The 22,846-nt window shown below is 44.6% G+C and overlaps 2 protein-coding genes across 3 annotated transcripts in view; one reads left to right on the forward strand and one right to left on the reverse strand.

Moving 5' to 3' along the window:
• The window catches only part of Mrps27 (mitochondrial ribosomal protein S27), a 76,851-nt gene extending 62,975 nt beyond the window's left edge, over positions 1-13,876 (reverse strand). For both annotated transcript variants that reach the window (XR_012910892.1, XM_075976227.1), the window contains exons 1-2: positions 13,782-13,876; positions 8,859-8,936 (exon numbers count right to left, since the gene is read on the reverse strand). Coding sequence is in view for 1 of the 2 variants with exons in the window: in XM_075976227.1 (XP_075832342.1) it covers positions 8,859-8,936; positions 13,782-13,854 (151 nt within the window). In the remaining variant the exon portion in view is untranslated. The remainder of the gene's footprint in view (positions 1-8,858; positions 8,937-13,781) is intronic.
• A 97-nt stretch (positions 13,877-13,973) lies between these two features.
• Ptcd2 (pentatricopeptide repeat domain 2) overlaps positions 13,974-22,846 on the forward strand; it is a 30,027-nt gene continuing 21,154 nt past the window's right edge. Inside the window, exons 1-3 of the mRNA XM_075976229.1 lie at positions 13,974-14,110; positions 15,334-15,426; positions 18,994-19,123. Of these exons, the coding sequence (XP_075832344.1) occupies positions 14,005-14,110; positions 15,334-15,426; positions 18,994-19,123 (329 nt within the window). The 5' untranslated portion in view covers positions 13,974-14,004. The remainder of the gene's footprint in view (positions 14,111-15,333; positions 15,427-18,993; positions 19,124-22,846) is intronic.

The raw sequence follows: 22,846 nt of genomic DNA on the forward strand, positions 1-22,846 counted from the left end.
ATGGACTATAGGGAAATGGACCTGAAATAAGAATTCTTCATTAGCAGAATTTCAACTACACAATGTGGAACTAGATTTAGAAGACGGAACATAAGATAGTGGTGAAGTGTTCTTGTTTAAAGACAGCAATAGCACTGAGGATCTAAGGACATAAAAGGCTTTAGTGAGGAGACTGACTTTTTATAATGATGGAGTGAACTCCCTAAAACTGTAAGCAGAATGGTAGTGGCCCACACCTTTAATCCCAGCACTGGGAGGTGGAGGCAGGCAGATCTCTGAGTTCGAGGCCAGCGTGCTCTACAAAGCGAGTTCCAGGACATCCAGGGCTATACTGAGAAACCTGTCTGGGGGTAGGAGTAGGGGAAAGACATAAAAACAAACCCAGAAACAAACCTGTGAATTTCCAGGCCTCCCCCCATATTCTATAGGCTTGCAGTAAACCAGGGCCATCCAAGCCTATTAGCAACAGAGCCAGCAGATGGTAGTACAGCCGGCTGAGATGACTGCGAGATGTGGAAGAACTACCATGGAGGGAGGCAGGCAGGTTTTGGATGCGGTGTCTAAGCGCAAATAAAATACTAAGAAATTCTATTTCTGAAATAAAATGAACTATATTGTTTTAAACACCCTTCTTACCATAAAAATAAAACACTTAAATAGTAATTATTTCTCACATATACAACTGAGCTTTGAAAAGGTAGATACAATTGCCAGAGGGCACAGGGAAACTCACATTTGGAGGGCTTGAGGAAGTAATCAATGGCAGTCACCCCAGGACACAGGGAGACCCTAAGGCAGGGAGCCCTGGTTTTAATAATGGGCAGCATCCTAGGGTAACAATCAAGCCTCTGTAAAAGGTGAGGCTGGTTGTGGGCTCCTGTACAGTCAGGCTGGAGCTGCATTGGTACTGGAGAGAAACTGGAAAACAATGTCCCTATAAACAAGGACTGCTGGTCCCGAGCATTCTAAAGCGCAAGTCAGCCCTGGTGCCTCTGAAGCCTTCAGAATATGCCAAGCTAAGGATTTTATTCAAAGGGGGTGTCCATTTACACACAATCTAAAATTGGCTAACTAATTTAAATGACAGGAAGCACATCAGTCATTTCCTGGGAGTCTGGGTACGGAGCAGAAAGGAGGGAAGGATCAAAAACCCATTATCATTGTTCTTGAGTTCTCAGTAGTCCTCATTGTCCACTATGTTCAGCAAGTCTGGTTTTATCCCATGCTTTTTTAGATTCAGGCCAGCTGGCCTTGGTGAGTTCCCGATAGAACATCCCCAATGTCTCAGTATGTGGGTGCACCCCTCGCGGTCCTGAGTTCCTTGCTAGTGCTCTCTCTCCTTCTGCTCCTGATTTGGACCTTGGCTTTGGGGGAGCCTAGGCAGTTTGGATGCTCACCTTACTAGACCTGGATGGAGGTGGGTGGTCCTTGGACTTCCCACAGGTCAGGGAACCCTGATTGCTCTTTGGGCTGATAAGGGAGGAGGACTTGATTGGGGGAGGGGGAGGGAAATGGGAGGCGGTGGCGGGGAGGAGGCAGAAATCTTTAATAAGTAAATAAATTTTAAAAAAAAAGAAAGGAGGGAAGGGTTTTCAGGGACTAGAGAAGACTGCCTTTGAAGGGTGACAGGACTGTGGCCTGTAAGGTCATATATGGCGGACTTCTAGACCGGCGAGGAAGAACGACCACCACATCAGGATTCTACTCAGATCACGCTTTACTGGAGTGCCCTTGATTGATGGGGAGCAGGGAACGAGAGGGCAGGAAAACGAGGGAGAGGAAGCGGAGGGGCAGGGAGCGAAGGGGAGAGACAGCAGGAAGCGAAGGGGAAAAGTGAGAGAGAGCATAAAGCGAAGGGGCAGGGGCATTTAGGCAGCTGCTTAAATAGGGAATTGGCACATGGGTTGCCCTGTGATTGGCTGCCACCAACAGCTGACACCAGACCGCATCGGGATAGGCCCAGGGACCCTTATCCACCGAGCATGCGGGAAGCAGGGAACGCGCAGCTCTCAAAGGCATAGCCAAATATGGAGTTGTTTATTTCCAACAAGACAGGATGTCGGCGCCATCTTGTAATGGCGATCCTGTCAGGCTCACTACAGTCATACAGAGCCCACATTTGCCAAAATTTATTAAACTGTGTGCTTTAGGCACGGCTTGTTTTTATGTAAATACTGCAAGAAATCTCAAAAGAAAGGGATAGCTGGGACAGAACAGGAAATAAAAACAGGCATAGGGCTGTCTGTCTACAATCCTAGCACCCCGGAGTCGGAGGCCAGAGGAGTGCAAGTTTGAGGACACCTGCAGGGCACATCATGAGCCTGTCTCCAAGCAAGTGAGCAAGCCAACGGTGAGCTGAGGAGCAGGTTAGACATACATGAGGACCAGTGAACTGAAAATCAAACAGGCAAAATTACACAGAATGCAATAGGATGCTATTAAGAACCACTGAAAACAGAACAATTTCTGAAATAAATTTAATTTATTGTCCAAAAAAGCAAATGAAGAGAATGAGGTGAGATGACAAGCAATGGGAAAACAGCCGAGGGTTTTGTGTGTCTGTGTCCAAGTTCTGGCGCACGGCCTAGGAATGGGTGTGGTGGTCACAGGCCAGCACCAACGTCATTCGGACCCTCAGACACCGTCCACACCATTTTCTCTCAACGGGCTAGAGCCCGCACACCACACCCTTGTCTAAGATCTATAAAACCTCCCTGCCTTAGCCCTGGCACGTGACTTCTCTGGCCTGGTTCTTGAGGACAGGCAATCCACCCAGGAACAACACCCAATGAACCTGCATTTATCTGTTTTTAATCTGGTCTGATTTGGCCTTTTGCACTGCAGAAATATATAACATTATGGATTCTTCCAACCCAAGACAAACAAAAATAAAAGCAAAAGCAACAGCAACAAAAGACAAGAGATAATACTAACCACAAAATATGACCAAAAATAAGTCCAGATATACCACCAATCAGGAAATGAATGCCAGATTGGTCACGACCAAAAATCTAGGTGTATACATCACAGGAACACAGAAAAACTGGAAACAAATGCAAAGACATTTACTAGGAGAACAGCAGCTAAAAGGCTACAGACAGAACTGTGAGACACTATCGGGTACAAACGGCTACAGACAAAACGCAGGGCTTTGAAAGGCAGATCATTACATGACTTTACCAGGAAATTAATTTTAATCTAGCACACACCACAGCACCATAGCGTCACAGTAAACAGAATTCTCAGAAGACTGTGGCAAGCTTCTCAGTGATCATAAAGCCAGACACAGAGACTGGAAAAGGAGCTCTGTGCTAAGGAAAGACAGTGAAGAAAGGAAGGGTCCTGGAAGGAAGCTACCAACCCAGAGGGATTCCTATCACCTGTGGTTTCTCCCCACCCAGCAACAGCAGCCCTTTTCTCCTAAAGAATGAACACAGGCTGTTACTGCACTCACTAGACAGCATCTCAGGAAACAGGCTGCAACTGTGTTTCTGTTTCTCCCATTTTAAAAGACAAACAAGGACAGAACACAGACACCCAAACATAGAAGTTACTAAAGGAAGCAGAAAATGCAAAACATAAGGGAGCCGATTGTATAGACTTTCAGATTTCTTTCTATTTGTGCTTCTGTGTTAAACAAACGGATCACTAAAGGACAAATGCACAAGCGAGCTGTGCATTCACACATCTGGAAATGAGAAGGACCATACGCTCAAGTCAGACTCACCTCTGAACTGCCAGCTGAAGGTAACAACGCAACCTAGCCAACCTTGTCCTAGACCTGTATGGACAGCAGTCTGGAGCCAAAGGCCTCCACAGACAACAGTCAAAGCAAACAGCTCTCAGCTGTAACATGCTCAGTTATAAGGCCTCTGCAGAAACAACAGTTACCAAAAACAAAAGTGGCCTCTGCCTTTGATCCCAGCATTGGGGAGGCAGAAGCCTGCAGATCTGAGTTCAAGGCCAGCCAGATCTACGTAGTAAATTCCAAGACAGCCAGAGCTAAACAGAGAAACTCTGAAAAAAACAAACAAACAAACAAACAAAAAAAACCCAAACAAATCTGTACGTTTATAATGGCAATCGCCTTTGGGGGGTATTTTGAAATTGCCTCTTAGGTACAAATTCTATCATGGATAATTAAAATGCTAATGAAGGAAACACTTACAGCACTTTTCTTGGTAGTAAACAAGGAAATGACAGAAATACACAGTAACAGTTTGCGCTCCTAAGGAAATAATGGAGTCAGGCAGGATCACCAGGGTCTTCACCTGGCAGAGGGACAGACAAATGCCTGTGTGTCCTACAGAGGTAAACAGTTACTGTGGTGTGCTTAAGACAAAAAGAAACCAAAACCACAGAACAAGCCCCGAATCTGACAATCCTGGTGATTTACAACCACTGTTTACACAGGACAGACAGAAACCAGACAGACATATCACACTCACACAGCACCACAAAGATGACGTCAGCAAACCTAGGATGTGAGGTAATCTACAAAGGGCCAGTCTGCACAAGTGTGCCACAGGAAGTCCTCTGTAAATGAAGAAAACATATTAAAGATATGAGGTATATGAGGAAATGTGAATGTATAATATTTAATGATGGCATTAGAGTTATCCTTAAAATACTCATCTTTTGGAGAAATGTATCAAATACACATGAAATTATTAGGTAGCTGATTTACTTAAGCAGACTGATGAAAGGGAATAGGATATAGATGAAATCTAATTGTTAACACCTTCATGTTTCTACAAACAGGTTTTATTAAAGAGTCAAGAAAAGGACAACCAACTTTACTGCCATGCTTCAGTTGGGTCCTTGTTCAATGTACTTATAAGAATACCAGAAACTGAGCCGGGCGGTGGTGGCACACGCCTTTAGTTCCACACTCTGGAGGCAGGGGCTAGCAGCTGACTTCTGTGAGTTCAAGGCCAGCCTGGTCCATAAGAGCTAGTTCCAGGACGCGCTTCAGAGCTACAGAGAAACCCTGTCTCGAAACAAACAAACAAACAAGAATACCAGAAACTGGTCGGGTGTGGTGGAGCACACGTCCAGTCCCAGCACTTGGGAGGCAGAGGCAGTGGCTGAGGTTCCCTGAGTTCACAGCAAGGAATACCGAAAGCTGGTTATTTCACATCCACATGAATGCTTTATATATATCACAATGGCTTTAAAAACGTCTTCTGAAACACACAAAACATACTCCTCTCCCCACCATTCGCTTCCTTGGGCCTGTCTTAAAATAATTCAAAGGATTAGGTAGGGGTGCAGAAAGAGAAAAAACGCTCGGGGCTTATAATTGCTGAAACAGAGGGTCACGGGAGGTCGTTACATTATTATCTTTTCTGCTTTACACTTTCTCATTTAAACTCTTCTAAGGTAGCCTAAACAAGTCAGGAGCTCAGGTGTTTCCAAGGAAAGCAAGACGAATGCTCCATCTCCTACTCGGGTGTGCTCACTTGGTGCTAATTCACTGCAGACGTTCTGTACACCTTTTGGAATGCACAAGGCAAAGCAATAAGCAACAGTCAAGAAAAAAGAAACGCTCAAGGACACTCTCCTTCAAGGACCTCTCCAGGACCAGCGGGCAGCGCCAAAGACACAACACACCGGGTGCCGCACCAATGGGAGTCCACAGGAACAAATGCCTCATATCGGCCCTCCTTCCTCCTCCAATTAGCGAGCCCGAACCCACCACCTCACGGCCCGCCCATCGCGGTGTCCAATCACGGCGCTCCACATGAACGCACGCTCCCCGATAGGTCCGCGCCCAGCGCAGAAAGAAGAGCATTTCTCTCAAGGACTACACTGCCATCTACTGCCTGATCAGCGGGGATGCAGCCACAGGAGCACCCGGAGCAGGCAGCAGGCAGGATCAGATTTCAACCTCGTTAAAGCAAGCAGTCATGACACACAGAAAAATGTGCTTGTATGAATCAGAGGTGGGAGCAGTTACACAATGGGAAAATACGGTCTCTGAAGGTTCCTTTTTCTTCCAAACAGTCTGAATTCAAACTTTACTTCACATCAAATAATATATACAGGGTCTGACACAAGGGACCCAGGGACTTACTCATTACACATATTTCTAAGATGAATGTTTAGGAACTAAGGCAGACACCACACACCCTCGATTTATGGCTATGGACACGGACAGCGACAGATGAAAGAGGTAAAATTGAGACGCAAACGCAGATGCCAGCCTCTTGGGTGCACAATCCACATCACACTTCTTAAGGAAGGCAACAAGGCCAGATAACATGCCAGGCGGTGGTGGCACATGTCTTTGATCCCAGCACTCGGGAGGCAGAGGCAGGGGAATCTCTATTGAGCACGAGGCCAGCCAGCCTGGTCTACAGAACTAGTTCCAGGATAACCTGGGTTACACAAAGAAACTGTTTCTTAAAAAAAAAAAAAAAGTAGGAAAACAGTTCTGACTGGGTGTAGCAAGGTACTGAAGGCGGAGGGGGAGGGGCAGCAATACCTGGAGGTGTTCGGTAAATGGTAATTTACTGTCCCAATTATTGCTTTTAACGGAGAAGATACAACTGCCCCATGATATTTATGTGTTAAACATTATCAGCCTCATTCTTTGGCAAGCAAATCATTTATTCATGTAGCCAGGACAAAGATCCCTAGATTTGTGTCCATATAATAGATCTAATAACTATCCCTAACACAAGGCACATACAGTGGCTGTCTCCTCTTCCTCATCTTTCCTCCACACTTAGGAAAACGTTTAAAAAGCTTTCCCAGAATGCATCATTCCTTTACCTGTATTTTCCAGCACTGTGGATACTTCATGTATGGCACTTGAGAACGATCTTTGCTGTGTAATTATTTGAAGCCACACTGGAATTAGCACTACAACAGTGACTTCAGAGGGCGCCTTCACATGTGTAGGTTATTTATGACCTTCACAATGACTGGAAGGCACAGCTGGTACTTTTTGACAGAAGACAGAGAACTGGTATACCGTGCAATGCTGTGGACTCTCCCCACAAAACCCTGCCTCTGCCTGGAGCCAAGATCTAAGCATAGAAGGGAGACTACAGCAAGGCCTGGGAAAAACCCATGCAGATGGATGGAGAGCGTGGTATTGGTGTGAAACTTATTTCTGGGTAAGGATCAAGGGACATCTAACACCCACATCCTGCTTCTAATAGCACTCCCCACTAAAGGGACGAGCGTTCCCAAGAGGGCTGGGTGCAGGGCGAGGGAAGGGAGGGACAGTGGCCTACAGCGCACGGAAGCAAAGCGAGTGAGAAGCAAGCGAGGAGAAGGAGAACATGGAAACTGACTGGAAAGCACTCACACTACCAGCCAGGCAGGCTGGGACACCGGACTTCCAAATAATTCATGATAGCAATGCACCATTAAAAAAACCATAAACCAACAAAATGTCAATGACAGATAACTGAGAAAGAATCACAAAAGCCAGGTCTGCTGCCTCAGAAGACAAGCTGAGCAGTAGTATGGAAGGGGTGGAGTCGGGAAACCATCACCTTGCAGCCTTCACGGTACAGACTTAGCCTAGATGCACAGATGGGAAAACACCTAAGGGAAACCTAGAGAAAAGCAGCAGAATATCATCACTATGTTAATGTACCCCTACTTCTAGGCTACTAGGCAAGAGAGAGAAAAACCAGCCAAGGCTGCAGTGGAGGAATCAGACACTGTGACAGGAGACAGAAGCCCACACGGCTAGTGGAGGCACACAGACATCCAGATGATACACTGACAAAGTCACAGCCGGAAAGAGTAGTGTGCCTGGGGAGGCAGACTGGAGTTTAACCATTAAGAAAAGGTAAGAACAGCATGAGCAATAAGAAAGGAGAAGGAATAATTTCAAATTAAATAAGACTTGATTTAAATGCAATGCGAACCTGAAATGGATCCTGTATTAGAGGAGAAAAATGTGGTAAAGGACATTTTTGGAGTCAAGTGACAGAAAAGACAGGAAAAAAAAGTATTAATTAATGAAGTTAAAAAATGTACTATGGTATATAACATGTTGGGTAATACATGGCTATATAATGTGTGAAACAAAATCAGATCATTAAAAAGCATGTGCACACCTCTCTGACAGGGACATAACAGGTTACGCACACACACGACAGAATGAGAAAGCAAAAACACATACATCAAAATGGTAACAAAAAGTGAAGATGGGCAAAGGGTAGGGAGGAACTCGCTAATTTTCCGTAAGCTGAAAATTATTCCCAGGGGCTAGGATATGGCTCAGCAAGTAACAGTGTTTGCTGGACATGCACAAAAACTTGAGTGTGAATCCCCAACACCCACAGAAAAGGCCTTGGTAGCATTTACACGAAAGGCCACCATCTGTGAACTATGACAAAGGAAGGAGGGGAACAGAGGGTAAAGTGTGAGCTTACTCCTGGGAAGACACTGTCTTTTCATGGCCTCCAGGAGAGGGCAAACTTTCTTCCAGGTCTGTCATTTGGCAATGATAGTTAAGAAAACAATGAGGTTAAAAATTAAAAAAAAAAAAAAAAATTGTACAAAGTATAAAATTCCATAAAATGGAGACAGGCTGTGTGAAAACTACATGACATGATGAATGAAAAGCAAGAAGGAATCGCTTACACAAGCTCAGTAGGATGATTATCAACATGACACAATGAACGAAAAGCAAGAAAGAATTGCTTACACAAGCTCAGCAAATAACAAAGGCAGTATGGGGGACTCAGGGTCAGCAAAAGTGATTCCTTTCAGGACGTAAAACGTACTTCTGTGAGCTGAGTCATCGTAAAACTATCTTTCCATGCATGTTCCATGTGAGCATGATGTGAGACAAAGAATGACTACAAGTGACAGGACACAGCAGCACCTACCCAGATGGCATTGCTCCTTCTCTCTGGCTTCCCACGGGTGGCTGTCCACGTATGCTGCGGAAAGTAGGCATCTTTTACCTGGGGAAACAAAGACAAGCGTCTCAACAGCCATGCAGTTTAAAAGATGTGCTTTATTGAATACGGCTTCTGTTGTATTTGCAGCCTCCAGCTTAGGCATTTAAACTGGAACGTGGTACTATAATGGATGCTGCACAGTTCACACCAAATCGCAGGAAAGTCTGAAAACCTCCTCAACAGTTTCATAGGCAAAATTGCTGGTCATCTTAATCTTTTAATGATAAAACTGAAAGTCATTTTACTATCAAATTACAGCCCAGGTTTTCAGGGTCCTAAAATTCTTCATTATCCCCCAAATAACCTGCTGAACTATTGCTAAGTCATTAACTGGAAGTGTTGTTATCAATCCTGAAAACATTTCCATTTGATTCTGATTAGCAAATCTGCCTTTATTTTGCATAACAAAAAAGTATCATATCAGCCCCAGAACCCCTGAGGAGAGGAAAGAAACCTGAAAGCTAAACTGGAAGCCTCACAGGGGACAGAGCTGGACTCCTGGTGGCCGGCACAGTGCCCAGCATCAACAGTACTCAATGAACACTCAATACACGACCTCCTGGAACAAACGAGAAGGACCTGATGACAGTCTCAGCAAAAGGAAAACCTTCTATACCTACAAGGATACTCTCAGAAAAGTGATAGAAACCTACAACATTGAAAAACAAAAATAAGTAACTTTCATCAGGAAATAAAGCACCTTTACAATTTAATAATACAGGACAAGCCAATTGAAAGGTTGGGCAAAGGATTTGAGAGAGAGTTCTCAAAAAACAAAAAACAACAAAAAAAACAAAAAATATGCTGGACCTGGTAACACAAGCTTGTAATCCCAGTCATGAAGAAACTGAAGCAGAAGAATTCCAAGATCAATATCTTTCTGGGCTATAGCATGAGTTCAAGGCCAGCCCAAGTAACTTAGTCCCCAAAACAGAAAGTACTGGGCCAGTATGATGGGTCAGGGGGGTTAGGGGACTGCTGTTAAAACTGGCAACCTGAGTTCAAAGTTGGGACCTCACATGGTAGAAGGAGAACTGACTCCTGAAGGCTATTCTCTGGCCTCCACATGGGCCACAGCACATACATGTTCCCCTCCCCTATAAAGCAAATAAATAAACGTATTTAAAAATTATAATAGTACAAAAGGATCTGGGGCTATTAGTGAAAGAAAGCTAACCCAGCATATGTGAGGTCTTGTGTTCAATTCCCAATATCATACACACACTCACTACACACATACACACACACTCACATATTCACATACACCACATTTCATACTCACACACATACACCAAACACAAATTCACACTCTCCCTTCCCCACGTGCTATTGTTCCTCCATGTCTGAGGAATTAGCTCCAGGATTTCCCATAGACATATGAGTTCTGACATAAAGTGATATAAAAAAAAATGCATGGTGGCGCATGCCTTAAACCTAACACTCGGGAGGCAGAGGCAGGAGAAATCTCTGTGAGTCTGAGGCCAGCCTGGTCTACAAAGCAAGATCCAGGCCAGGCAGGGCTACATAGAGAAACCCTGTCTCAAAACACCAAACCAAATCAAAACTAGCAAAAAATGATGTAGAATTTGAATATAACTGAGTTACACCTTTCTAAATTTTGAGAGTCTCTGCTATATTACTTATAATACTCAATTTCATGAGAACAACTATGCAAAGAGCTGTTTTGTTTGATTATTTAGGGGATAGTGACAAGAAAGGAAAAAAAATAACCACATATTCAGTCCAAGTGTAACTTTGTGTGTGTGTGTGTGTGTGTGCAAGTGCATATGCCCATAAAGGTCAGAAAAGAACCTTGGGTTCCCTAAGATGGGGATAGGCAATCGTTAGCTACCCCGGGGTGCTGGGAACCAAATTCTAGTCCTCGGCCTGAGCAGTAAGCACTCTCCAGGCCCCAGATGCAATTTTTTAAAAAGTATTTTTGATTTGTGATTGGCTGAATTGAAAAAAAATGCAGAACTTGTGATTATGGACACAACACACACAGAGAGACAAGCAAAAATGGTTACCATCACCGGCCACTAGGAAAATACAAAGCAAAGCTGCCCACTACGAAGATCACAATCATAAAGCAGAAGATACAGCTATGGGTAAAATCAGAACTTTATACATCTCTGGTGAGACTATACTGGGGTGCAGGTGCTTGGAAAAACAGGCTGAACCCAAGTGTTATCACAATAGCCAAGTGACCTAGTAATTCTACTCTTAGGTAGATATAAGAATGAAAACTTAAATTTACATCAAATTTATACACCAGTGTTCATGGAAGCATTATTAATAATGGAAAAAAAGCAGAAGTGCCCAAAATATCCACAGGTTATAAGAATACATTATTTAGCAATTTAAAAATAAGAATCTTGAAAATATTCTGTTAAGTGAAAAGATATCAGTCTCTTCCGTGAAACATCAGAATAGGCTAATCTAGAGAGCAAGGAGGTTACTCGTTGCCTAGACCTGGGAATGGGGTCTGGGAAAGTGAGAGTAACTGGTAACCGATAAAGATTTCTTTGGGGGTGTGATAAAAATATCCTAAGTTGGTTGCGCAGATGCTCGCACAACTCTACTTACTTAGTAGACCAGGCTGGCCTTGAGCTCAGAGATCCACCTACCTCTACCTCCCTGGTGCTAGAATTAAAGGTGTAAGTCACCGCGCCTGGCTTTTAATGGAATGTCTCCAAGCATTTGTTGTTGTTGGAAGATCAATAATGTGACTGTGGAAATAGACAAGCTTTAGAGTCACAAGTTAACTTCTAATCCTTGGTTTGCCAGTAATAAATGCTATGAAAAACTGATAAAATCACACAGCAGCTCTCTGTCTTTCATCATACACAGAATGAGGGAATACTACCGATTTCAGCATAGTAGTTGAGGACTCAGTCTCTTAATGTCTACTAAATAATGGTTGTCAGCATTCAGACGAACCTGATGGCCCCTTGAGGACCTGACAGAGCATGTCAGGGTAGGCAGTATCCTGTCACTTTAGAAGGCTAAGCCCCACCTACTTCTCTCTCTTCTCACTCTACTTCTCTGTCTCTTCCCTCCCCTTCCCCCTTTATCTAATAAAACTCCCCACTTAAGCTCTGTCTGTGTGGAATATTTGTCTCTTGCTCCCCAGGAGGCCCCTGGGCTTTCACCCACCAGTCCTTCGCGCCCAGAATCCTATCAATGGTGTAAGCGTCCACCCTCTATCCTTTCCATTACTTGTCTTTATTGTTCTACCTCAGTTAACTTTTCTTCCAACTTTTTGATCATTTTAGCTGTTTCTCATCGTATATTAAGTAGACTACATAGAAGTCTCAGTGTTCCATATGCCAACTGGCCTGTTATGAGTTTGTACAAAGCAGAGTGCTTTACCAGATTAAACATTTCAATATGTCTAAGTCAAGCCATTTATCCACATACCCAAATCCCTGAGTCCTGTGAATGTATATTGTCTCCCTATAGCCTCCACCCATGGCCTAATGTAGTGTTTGTCCGATATAACTTACTGTCGTGATGGAAATGTTCTATTCTAAGCTGTCCAAGTAAAAGACTGCTAGCTACATAGATCCACTAAACACTTAAAACACTTTCTACCACTAAAAAACTTAGTTTTTAAATATTTTTCAACTTAAATTTAAATAGCTACATGTACTAGCAACTACCATGTTGGAATGGCACAGGTGCAGTATAAGTCTGCTAGTTTGAACTGAAATCAAGCCACTAAGTTAAAGGTTCTCTCAAGTTGCTCCATGCAATCTCCATTACCTTGTTAGAATGGTTGTCCCAGATATTATAAGCAACCAACATACTCTCCCTTATCTACTAAACAGGGTCTTAGTAGATTTCAGAGAACTTACTAGCAATCATAATTAAATATAGTAAGTAGCTCTACAGAACATTCTTACTTTAGTACCAAGTATTGTTCGTACCAATTTGCCAAATGCGTGATATACAACCTTTTAACCACGTAGTGCAACCCCTAAATCTTCAGAAAAACTCTTGAGGTCAACTATGAAGTTTCTTAAGAGCTGTACAGTAAGCAGTGTGAGCAAGTGTGTATTGCTTTTTTAAAAGCTGGTGTTAAGGCAGGTTGACTGAAAAGAGATTAGCAACATTAGAAACAAGCAAGTGTGGTTAGTACATTTCACTCCTATAATTCGGCATATCTTCAAGGATTATGAAGTTGTAACCATTGCAAACCTGGCTTCTTTAAATACTTTAAAATGTGTTTTCATCATCAGGTCCACTATAAAGGCTTTGAGTGGCGCGCAACTCAACTCAGACAACAAAGTGCTCTACGGGTAACTATCAACACTTGTTCACCTACACGTGAGAAACGGTAAAAATAAATTGTGGCAGAAGTTGTGACTAAGGTCACTGGGGAAAGCCAAGTTAGTAATGAAATATTCTTTCACGAGGTGAAGAACGGGGATCTGAACCATCAAATACGAGGCAGTGATCAGGCAAAGAAAACTTTAGCCTGATGCCGCTCCAAAGAATTCTCAGGTGGAAGAAAACTATTCTGACCCCAGGTGTGAACATAATTTGGATTTTTCATGGTAAGCAAAATGTCTACTGGCTTAACACATTAAACCTGCAATTCATATGCAAAATCTCTCACGCCACGGGCTTCCTTTACTTCACATAATTTTGGACTGGCAGGTACTAATTCTTAAAGGAAATTAGTTCCTTTTCCTTTCTACGCTACCAATAACCTAAGCGGCTTCTCTAGCAACCGGATCCCAAAAGCATTTACGCCCTTCTTGAAAGCTTATCGCTCCCTTCATTCAGTGAAGAGCGTATTGAGGGGCCTAATGGAGCCGCCCCTCCAAGACAGCAGCCACCAACCTGCCAGGGAAAGGCGAGCCGTAGCTATTCTCCGAGCCAGGAGCATCCCACACCGCACCATGGGGGCCGCCATCTTGAAGCGTACCAAGTGGAACACCGGCCCGGGGGTCAGAACCAGAGGTGGGCGGGGCAGGGGCAGAGCCCGCCTCCTCCGGAAGTGGACCGCCTCGGACCCTTCCCCCTGTCCGGGTGCCGCAGTTGGTGCGGTCCGGGCCGGGACAACATGGCTACGGTGTTTCGGCCCCTGGAAAGGTTGCGGGCGCCGCGTCCTTCGTTGCATCCCGGGGTGACAGGCTCAGGCTCCGCCTGTGGCCGCTGCACTCTTGGAGGTACCCGCGCCCTCACGATGTGGAGAAAGGGAGGGTGGAAGAGAAGGGAGCGTGAGACCCCAGCAGCATCTCTCTTTGGAGAAGGCTCGGGCGACCTTTCCCTCTGACTGCACGTGTGTGCAGCCCGGTTTGCTGAGGACCCCAGTTGGTGCCTGGAAAGCAACGGGCAGCTAGGGTCCGGACTCGGAATGATCCACGTTGCTCTTAGAGAGCTTTCCTCACTCATTGGATTTCCTTTTCTGCAAGGTTTTGGTACAGAGTTTAAGAGACGAGAACCCCAGCTATGCTCCTTACATTCTGAAAGACTCGAGGCAGGCTTCCTCATCCCCCCAAGTTATTCCTTACTGCTTTCCTGAAAATATTAAACATGAGACTTCTACTGAAAGATAATAAAAAGTATTTAATGTTGTGATGTATTTTACATATATGAATTTCTTTCCTTCAGTCAGCATCCAATGACAGACAGAGGTTGTACCTTTACAAAACAGGAAACGGGCAAGACTGTCACTTGCCCAAGGACACAAAAAGCTGGCAGAGGGAGTATTTGAACAAAAGACCCGGGTCTGACAGCTTCACAAGATTCCCTTTTCATAAATAGCTTTTATTATTATTATTACCGTGTCTTAGCAGAACTCAGTGCACGGTTTTTTGGCTAAGCTTCATATGTTTTTATCTCACGCATAGCCAGACTTGCTAAGCTGTGGTCAGTAATTTCTGATTTAAGGCTACTTGAGTCCGGATCTAAAAGGCCATCTTCAATTCAGAAGTTACAAAGCCAGAAGTCTCGGTGTAGCTTTTTTCAACATCTCATGCTTCTCAAACCAAGATAAACCAAATAGAAAAAAAAAAAGCGTGTGTGTGTGTGTGTGTGTGTGTGTGTGTGGTGGTGTCTATGCAGTTACTAGCCCTTACCTAGATGGAAAATGCCATGAAGGTTTGTTCTTCACTTCTCATGTGCCAACCAGTCTTCGCATTCTGTTAATCATTACCTACTTTCAAACGTAAGACTTTTGCCAAAATTTGAGTTCAGTAGTAGAATGGAGATCTTTGTTTCCCCACCTCGAATACTGTAATATTTTTATCTATCTGGATGGATCATTTATTAATATAATAGGTAAAGATGAGTTCATTGGAGTCAACCAAGCTCTAACCTATGTTATTTCCTAAGGGGGAAAAAAAGACAATCAAAATAATTTCACTTATTTTCTTTTCCTATTCTTTAGCTAAAAGATACCTACTCACAGACAGCATTGTGAAACTGAAGGAATTCCAACAGAAGAAAGTGGCTATTGCATATAACCTTCCCAGCACCAAAGGTAGTAGTAGTATCTGTTTCGTTGACTCTTTCATCCGTTTGTCATTCAAACTTCCTCTTTTTCTCTATCTATTCTTTCGAGACCTACCACATAGAGGGGAAAAAAATGAACATTTGCTTAGTTTCCTAGTCTACCTTTCCTCTCACATGAGCCCCGCCCCCAGGATCCCAGGGAAATAGTGAAATTAGCCCTGTGTCCAGTTGTCTAGTCTGTGCCACTCAGTATGGTTTGAGGACCAGCATCAGCATCAGTTGGGAGATGGATGGAGATACAAATGGAAGGGCCACAGATGATTTGTATACACTGTATAGTTCAAGAATCCAGGTGACTGGCCTTTAAATGTTGAGTAATCCTTGGTGAAACATAGATTTATGATCTACTTGTAGGTAAATGAGACCCCCTTGTGAGAGTGCATTTTGGCATTTTTACATCGTAAAATCTGGGATTTGCTTTGAAAAGTTCATTGTGTTTAGAGTTTATAGAAGAATCAAAATTAGCAAACTGTTGGTATTTGTTGAGGCTGGTTGGCACTTGGTGGTCATTATATTGTTCTTTCCTACTTTTGAGAGATAGGTCAGGAGCTAGGAGTGTTTGTCGCTGTTCCAGAGAACCTGAGTTCAGTTCTTAGCACCCATTTGGGGCTGCTCACATCTGCTTAGAACCCTTGCTTCAGGTGGTCCAATGTCCTCTTCTGGTCTTTGCAGGCTGAAACATGCGCAAATCCACGCTCACACACACATATAAGCATATAATTTAAATATTTTTAAAATTTAAAAAGCAGTGAAAACCCAAGGCCACTGGTTCCTTACGCCCTAGTGTCTTTAACACTGCTGCAGGTGGAATTGTTTCAGAGCTTCAAGCTCCTTTATAAGCATAGCTAAGACTTCCTTCTGGCTTTTGTTGTTGTTTTGCTTTTTAAAGACCTCTTGTTTTTTGCTGTTGACTTGTTATAATTAAATTTGTTCTTAGAAGGCAGTTTCACATATGTCTATGACACATGCTGACCACTGTCACCCTCCACTTCCCTACCACCCCTCCAAATTCTTCTCTCACATCCATGTCTGTTTGTTTTGTGACCCACTAGGTTAATTCTGTTGACTTCTTTGGATATAGGTTCCACTTTCCTTCCTCTCGCTGCCAGACACTGCTGAGCAGCTGAGAAACACTCCGTGGCTCCATCTCTCTCATCCCAGTCTCCACTCACTGTTACGCCACTGTGGGATTTTATCTCCAGCTGAATACACTCAATATGGGTTCACTGAAGTGTCTCCTTTTTTATTTCTTTTATGTATTTTTAAAGATTTATTTATCTTTGCTTTATGTATATGGGTGTTTTACTTCTATGCATGTCTGTGTACCATGTGTGTGCAGTGCTCACAGAGACCAGAAGAGGGTGTTGAACCTTCCAAAGTGATGCTACAGATACTTGTTAACTGTCATGTAGATCCTGGGCGCTGAGCCTGAGTCCTCTGCAAGAGCAACCAATGCTCTTAACTGCTCAGCCATCTCCAGTCCCCCAACTTTCCTTTTTGTTTTGGGTATTTTTGAATTACGTGAGGTTTGCAGTTAGGAAGCACTCCCTGCTGTGGGCTGATTGTTGTGTCTAATTGTCATGGTCTTCACAAAGCTGTGACTGCTGTGAGCATGTTCTGATATGCAATCTAAAAGTCAGTGCCTGTCTACTCCGCTGTCAGACTGATGGTTGTGTAACCTTCACATCATTTCACAGTTTTAGGAGCCCACAACGACATCCTTTTCCATGCCACACTTTGTACAGATGTTTCCATAACAGAGCTCATTGACATTTCTCCACTTCCATGAACCTTCCATCTGTCCTGCTGCTGGGAATTCCAACAGATATCAAAGTCAGAGTCTTCTTACTGTGTTTGTATTGTTCCCATGCTTTGTATAGCAATAGCCTATCTTCCTGGGTAGACTTGAAGCTTTGTGGGAGGAGCCATTAATTCTGTGTGACAGACACATTGCTCTCATTGTGATTATATGGTAAATACTTGAAAACCAAACTATTCAGGTCCAATTTACATTTTTAATGTTTTAAATTCACAGGGTTTCTTAAAAATTAAGAGGTGCAGAATGCAAAACATTGCTTTGAAATCTTTTAGATGAAAATTGCTTAAAAATCTCTGAAGTTGCATTGTTCAGATCAAACAGGCATAGGATGAAAATTAGGTTGCTAATGCCATTGCTTACCAGCAGTTATGGTATGTGGGCCCTGTACCAGATGCTTTCTGTGTATACCCTCATATAATCCCATGAGCTGTAGGTATCATAGTCCTCTATTTGTGCCTGAGAAATGATGTCTCACAGACAAGGGTATTCACAGAGCATATAAGTTGAAGGACGTAGATCTGCTCAGGTCCTTGCATCTGTAAAACAATCACGTGGTTCTGAGAAGAAAGATCGAAAGACCCAGTGCCTTGGTCGTAAACCACGATGCTCTTTCCTGTACACCAGGAGCAGTGTGATCTGCTCAGGTCCTTACATTGCAAATGGACGTTGTGCAGCTACTTCAGCAGCTTTCCTTCAAAGCTCTGGACTTGTAACCAATCCTGAGATACTTCTGTAACTCCTGAAATGAGAATAGCCCTGTCTGTTGCCTCCTGTGCTGTGTTTCCCAACAGTACCGAGGAAAGTAATCCACAGAAGCCATGTTCCCTTTGATGTTCGTTCCATAGAAGCAGAACTCTAGAGGTTCCTTCCCATCAGTGCAAAGACAGGGACCAAAATAGATAGTGATGACCTGAAGATGATTCTGTCATTAAAGAGTGCTACTGTTGCCAGGCGGTGGTGGCGTATGCCTTTAATCCCAGCACTTGGGAGGCAGAGGCAGGCGGATCTCTGTGAGTTCGAGACCAGCCTGGTCTACAGAGCTAGTTCCAGGACTGGCTCCAAAGCTACAGAGAAACCCTGTCTCGAAAAAACAAAACAAAACAAAAGAGTGCTACTGTTTAGAGAACTGGTTTGTTTGGTTTTGTTTTCTCCCCTCTGCCCATCCTATGGTAGTCTGGTTACAGTAAAGACAGGTCATGGGGATGAGAGAGGAAAAGCTAAACCAATTGCAAGAACACAAAATATCCCTGAATTACATGGTCTGACCACTGGCTAAATCCATGATGAATTTGCATTTCCTTTTGCTTCCCTTCTTGAGATCCGGCTCATTGATGGTCTTAGTATCTGGCTGCACGTTCTCCTCTTGTTGTCAGTCACCTGTGGTTTTGCTTATTAGGGCTGCAATAGTAGTTGTGACACTTGTGTGTGGCTGAGTGTCACCTAAAGCATGCCAAAGGCACTCCTACACCCCTCAATTTGTGATTTCCAGAGACTGGGGTGGACTGTGGCCCTGAATTCCCTATGGCACAAACATGCCTTATAGACTGCCTTCAGCACCCACTCCTCTCGAGGTGATGGCAAGTGAGGGACGCCGCCACATGAGAGGTCCCTCAGGACCCGTTTGCAGTGAGCTGTGCTTGGGCTTCTCCCTGAGGCCAGCCTGCTCACAGTCCCACCCATCCTGAGTGGTCGCTACCACCTTGTGCTTTCTTTCAGCCATCTATTTCAGAAACTTGGAAGAGAAATTGACCCAGAACAAGCTCATCTTGAAGGAAGAGTTGAAAACCGTGCTCCACCTGTGCCAGTCCCGGGAGGATGCGGAACTGGTGAAAAGTATCATTTACAGGTGAGGCGTCCCTGAGACCCCGCAGCCTTCATCACTCCTCACCCCATGAATGCCTGAGACCCCGCAGCCTTCATCGCTCCTCACCCCATGAATGCCCGAGACCCTGCAGCCTTCATTGCTCCTCACCCCATGAATGCCCGAGACCCCGCAGCCTTCATCGCTCCTCACCCCATGAATGCCTGAGACCCCGCAGCCTTCATCGCTCCTCACCCCATGAATGCCTGAGACCCCGCAGCCTTCATCACTCCTCACCCCATGAATGCCTGAGACCCCGCAGCCTTCATCGCTCCTCACCCCATGAATGCCTGAGACCCCGCAGCCTTCATCGCTCCTCACCCCATGAATGCCTGAGACCCCGCAGCCTTCATCGCTCCTCACCCCATGAATGCCTGAGACCCCGCAGCCTTCATCGCTCCTCACCCCATGAATGCCTGAGACCCCGCAGCCTTCATCGCTCCTCACCCCATGAATGCCCGAGACCCCGCAGCCTTCATCGCTCCTCACCCCATGAATGCCCGAGACCCCGCAGCCTTCATCACTCCTCACCCCATGAATGCCTGAGACCCCGCAGCCTTCATCGCTCCTCACCCCATGAATGCCTGAGACCCCGCAGCCTTCATCGCTCCTCACCCCATGAATGCCTGAGACCCCGCAGCCTTCATCGCTCCTCACCCCATGAATGCCTGAGACCCCGCAGCCTTCATCGCTCCTCACCCCATGAATGCCTGAGACCCCGCAGCCTTCATCGCTCCTCACCCCATGAATGCCTGAGACCCCGCAGCCTTCATCGCTCCTCACCCCGCCCTCCCCAGAGTAGTTGCATCTACTCTTAAGATGTACACTGTCTCCTCTACGCAGATGACTTACAGACATCTTTTCCTGATGCCTGCCTTCTGCCTCTGATGTTGAAGGGGCCAAGCACAGGAAAGCAGCTCACACCCTACTAACAGACTGGCCGGTCCCTTTAGTTACCACCCCCTAACTCCTCAGCACACCCCAGTGCTCCTCTGAATACCCAGTCAGACAGGGCGGGTATTTTGGAGCCTCTTTTCCTGGATAGGATACAAAGTCTGTGGCTTCCTCTTTCCCTGGTGCCAGTGGCCTCCTTGCCCTCCTTTCTGCCTACTGCATCTTTTTTCTTAGGAACTAGTTGAGAGGAAAGGAAGCACTAGGCCAGTGTTCCTCAACCTCCCTAATGCTGCGACCCTTTGATACAGTTTGTCATGGTGTGGTGACCCCCAACCGTAAAATTATTTTTGTTGCTACTTCATAACTATAATTTTGCTACTGTTTTGAATCATGATAACTATCTGTTTTTCAATGGTGAAAAGGTCATTTGACCCCCACAAAGGTTCTCGACCCACAGAGAACCTCTGTGCTAGCGGGTCCAAGAAGATCTTCCTTGAATTTCTGATGTTTCTGTGCTCGTCCGTGTGTCCTGGCCCTTCTCTCTCTAGTGCCTCACTGTTATTAGCCTGTGTGAGCCGCACAAACCCACACAAAACTGGAAGCTGCCAGGCCTTGCAGCAGCACCGCAGACAACTCAGCTTCTCCCACCCAATGGGATTTGTCTGGTTTTACCAAAGTTGGATGTAGGGAAAGGGACCCCAGTCCTGGATAGCTGAGACAGCAGGTTCATGTTGGAAGGGATAAAAATGATGAAAATTATTTTTAAAGCCCGCTTGCAAATATTTACATATTTTTCACAGATTTTTATGCAAATATTTAATAATTTTAGTAGGTTTTCCTTTATATAGCTTGGATGTTTTTGCTTATTTAAGTTGGTTAGTTTTTGAGACAGGTTTTGCTTTGTAGCTCAGGTTGGACCGGCCTTGAATGCACAGGTCTCTTGCCTTGGTTTTCTGAGTGCTGAGATTGCAGGCATATGTCACCACACTCGGCTCCTCCTAGTTCAAGTTATTACTATATAGAAACAGTATTCTCTACATTAATATAGTCTACTTTATTCTTATTAATATATCAAGGAGCCATATTTTAGTGACACTACAGTATTTATCTTAGTTAGGGTTCTGTTGCTACAGTGAAACATCATGACCAAAAAGCAAGTTGTGCGGAAGGCCTCATTTGACTTACGCTTCCATATTGCTGTACATAATGAAGACAGTCAGGATGGGAGCTCAGACAGGACAACAGGATCCTGGACGCAGGGCTGATGCAGAAGCCATGGTGGGTCACTGCCTACTGACTTGCTTCCCATGCCTTCTCAGCCCACCTTCTTAAAGAACCCAGGACCACCAGTCCAGGGATGGCACCACTCACTGTGGGCTGGACTCTCCCCCACTGATCACTAATTGAGAAAATGCCTTCCAGCTGGATATTATGAAGCATTTCCTCAAGCGAGACGCCTTCCTCTCTAACAACATTCCACCATATGTTAGGTATTTTAATCAACTGTGCCCTGTTATCAGACATCTAAACTATTTCTAGTTTTTCCTCAGCATAACTAATGTCATGATGAGGAGCTCTAGAAAACTTAGGTACTCTTTGTGTTTTGGGTCGAAGACTATATTAGTTTGTCATTACTGTAACTAAATGCCCGAGATAATCTGCATATGGAAAAAGGAGATTTGTTTGACTCACAGTTTCGGACACTCTAGGGAATCGGCTGAGTTCTACTGACGGCCTTTGGCTGTGTCACACTGCTGGTCAGTGCTGTCTCAGTACAGGAAGCCATAAAGCTGGGTGGGACCAGACTTGGGCTTTTATATAACTCCTCTAGAACAGGGGATTGGGGTCACGTGAGATATACCTAATCCTTTCTGAGAGCAATATCCTCAGCTGGTCTAAGGACATCCCATATGATTTTATAACTCCTCTAGAGCACGGGGTTCGGGGTCACGTGAGATATACCTAATCCTTTCTGAGAGCAATATCTTCAGCTGGTCTAAGGACATCCCATATGATTTTATAACTCCTCTAGAGCACGGGGTTCGGGGTCACATGAGATATACCTAATCCTTTCTGAGAGCAATATCCTCAGTTGGTCTAAGGACGTCCCATTAGATTTTACACAGGGGAACAAACTTGCAGTGCACAACCCTTGAGAAGCAAACTGAGTTTAAACTGTGACACGCTTACCATTAACCCTTCAGGTCATGTCAGCAAAGCTAATGCTACATTGCCATTTGACTCTGGCTGCTTTTCTCTTGTTTTTCCTGTTACTGCCCTAAAGCCGAAGATATCTCTAAGAACAACAACACAATAGGATGAAAATTCTGAGCACTCTGCTTTCACGTTCATCATACACATCGAAGTGTGACTCAGAGCTCTTCACTCACGCTCATGACATGACCCGGTTGCTCTTCTTTGTCACTTCTGTGAACAGCTAGACGGGTTGGTGCCTCTGTGGCCTAACCAGCTGCTCATGCTCTTCCTGGGACTCGCAGCCCGCCACTAAGAAAGGAGGTCATGAGCTGAGACAGACGCTCACCTTGATGGCACCACAAGGGGAGTGACATAATCCCCCTCATAATCTTGCTCCAGCTCTGGTTAGGATATAGGGAGTTTAGGTCCTCCCTTTTATAGGTGTTAACTTCCTTTTGAGTGTAGATGTCAATTCAAGGAAACTTTTGCTTTCTGTTTTTAATCTGGCACCAGTTCCTCATTTACTGACATTTATAGATTTGAAGGTGCCTCGCGTTAAAGAATTGCTGCATGCCAAGGAAAACTTACCCAGTTCTCACCAGACTCCCTGAGTTCTTA

The sequence above is a fragment of the Microtus pennsylvanicus genome, chromosome 6 (assembly GCF_037038515.1).
Source record: "Microtus pennsylvanicus isolate mMicPen1 chromosome 6, mMicPen1.hap1, whole genome shotgun sequence".
NCBI lineage: Eukaryota > Metazoa > Chordata > Mammalia > Rodentia > Cricetidae > Microtus > Microtus pennsylvanicus.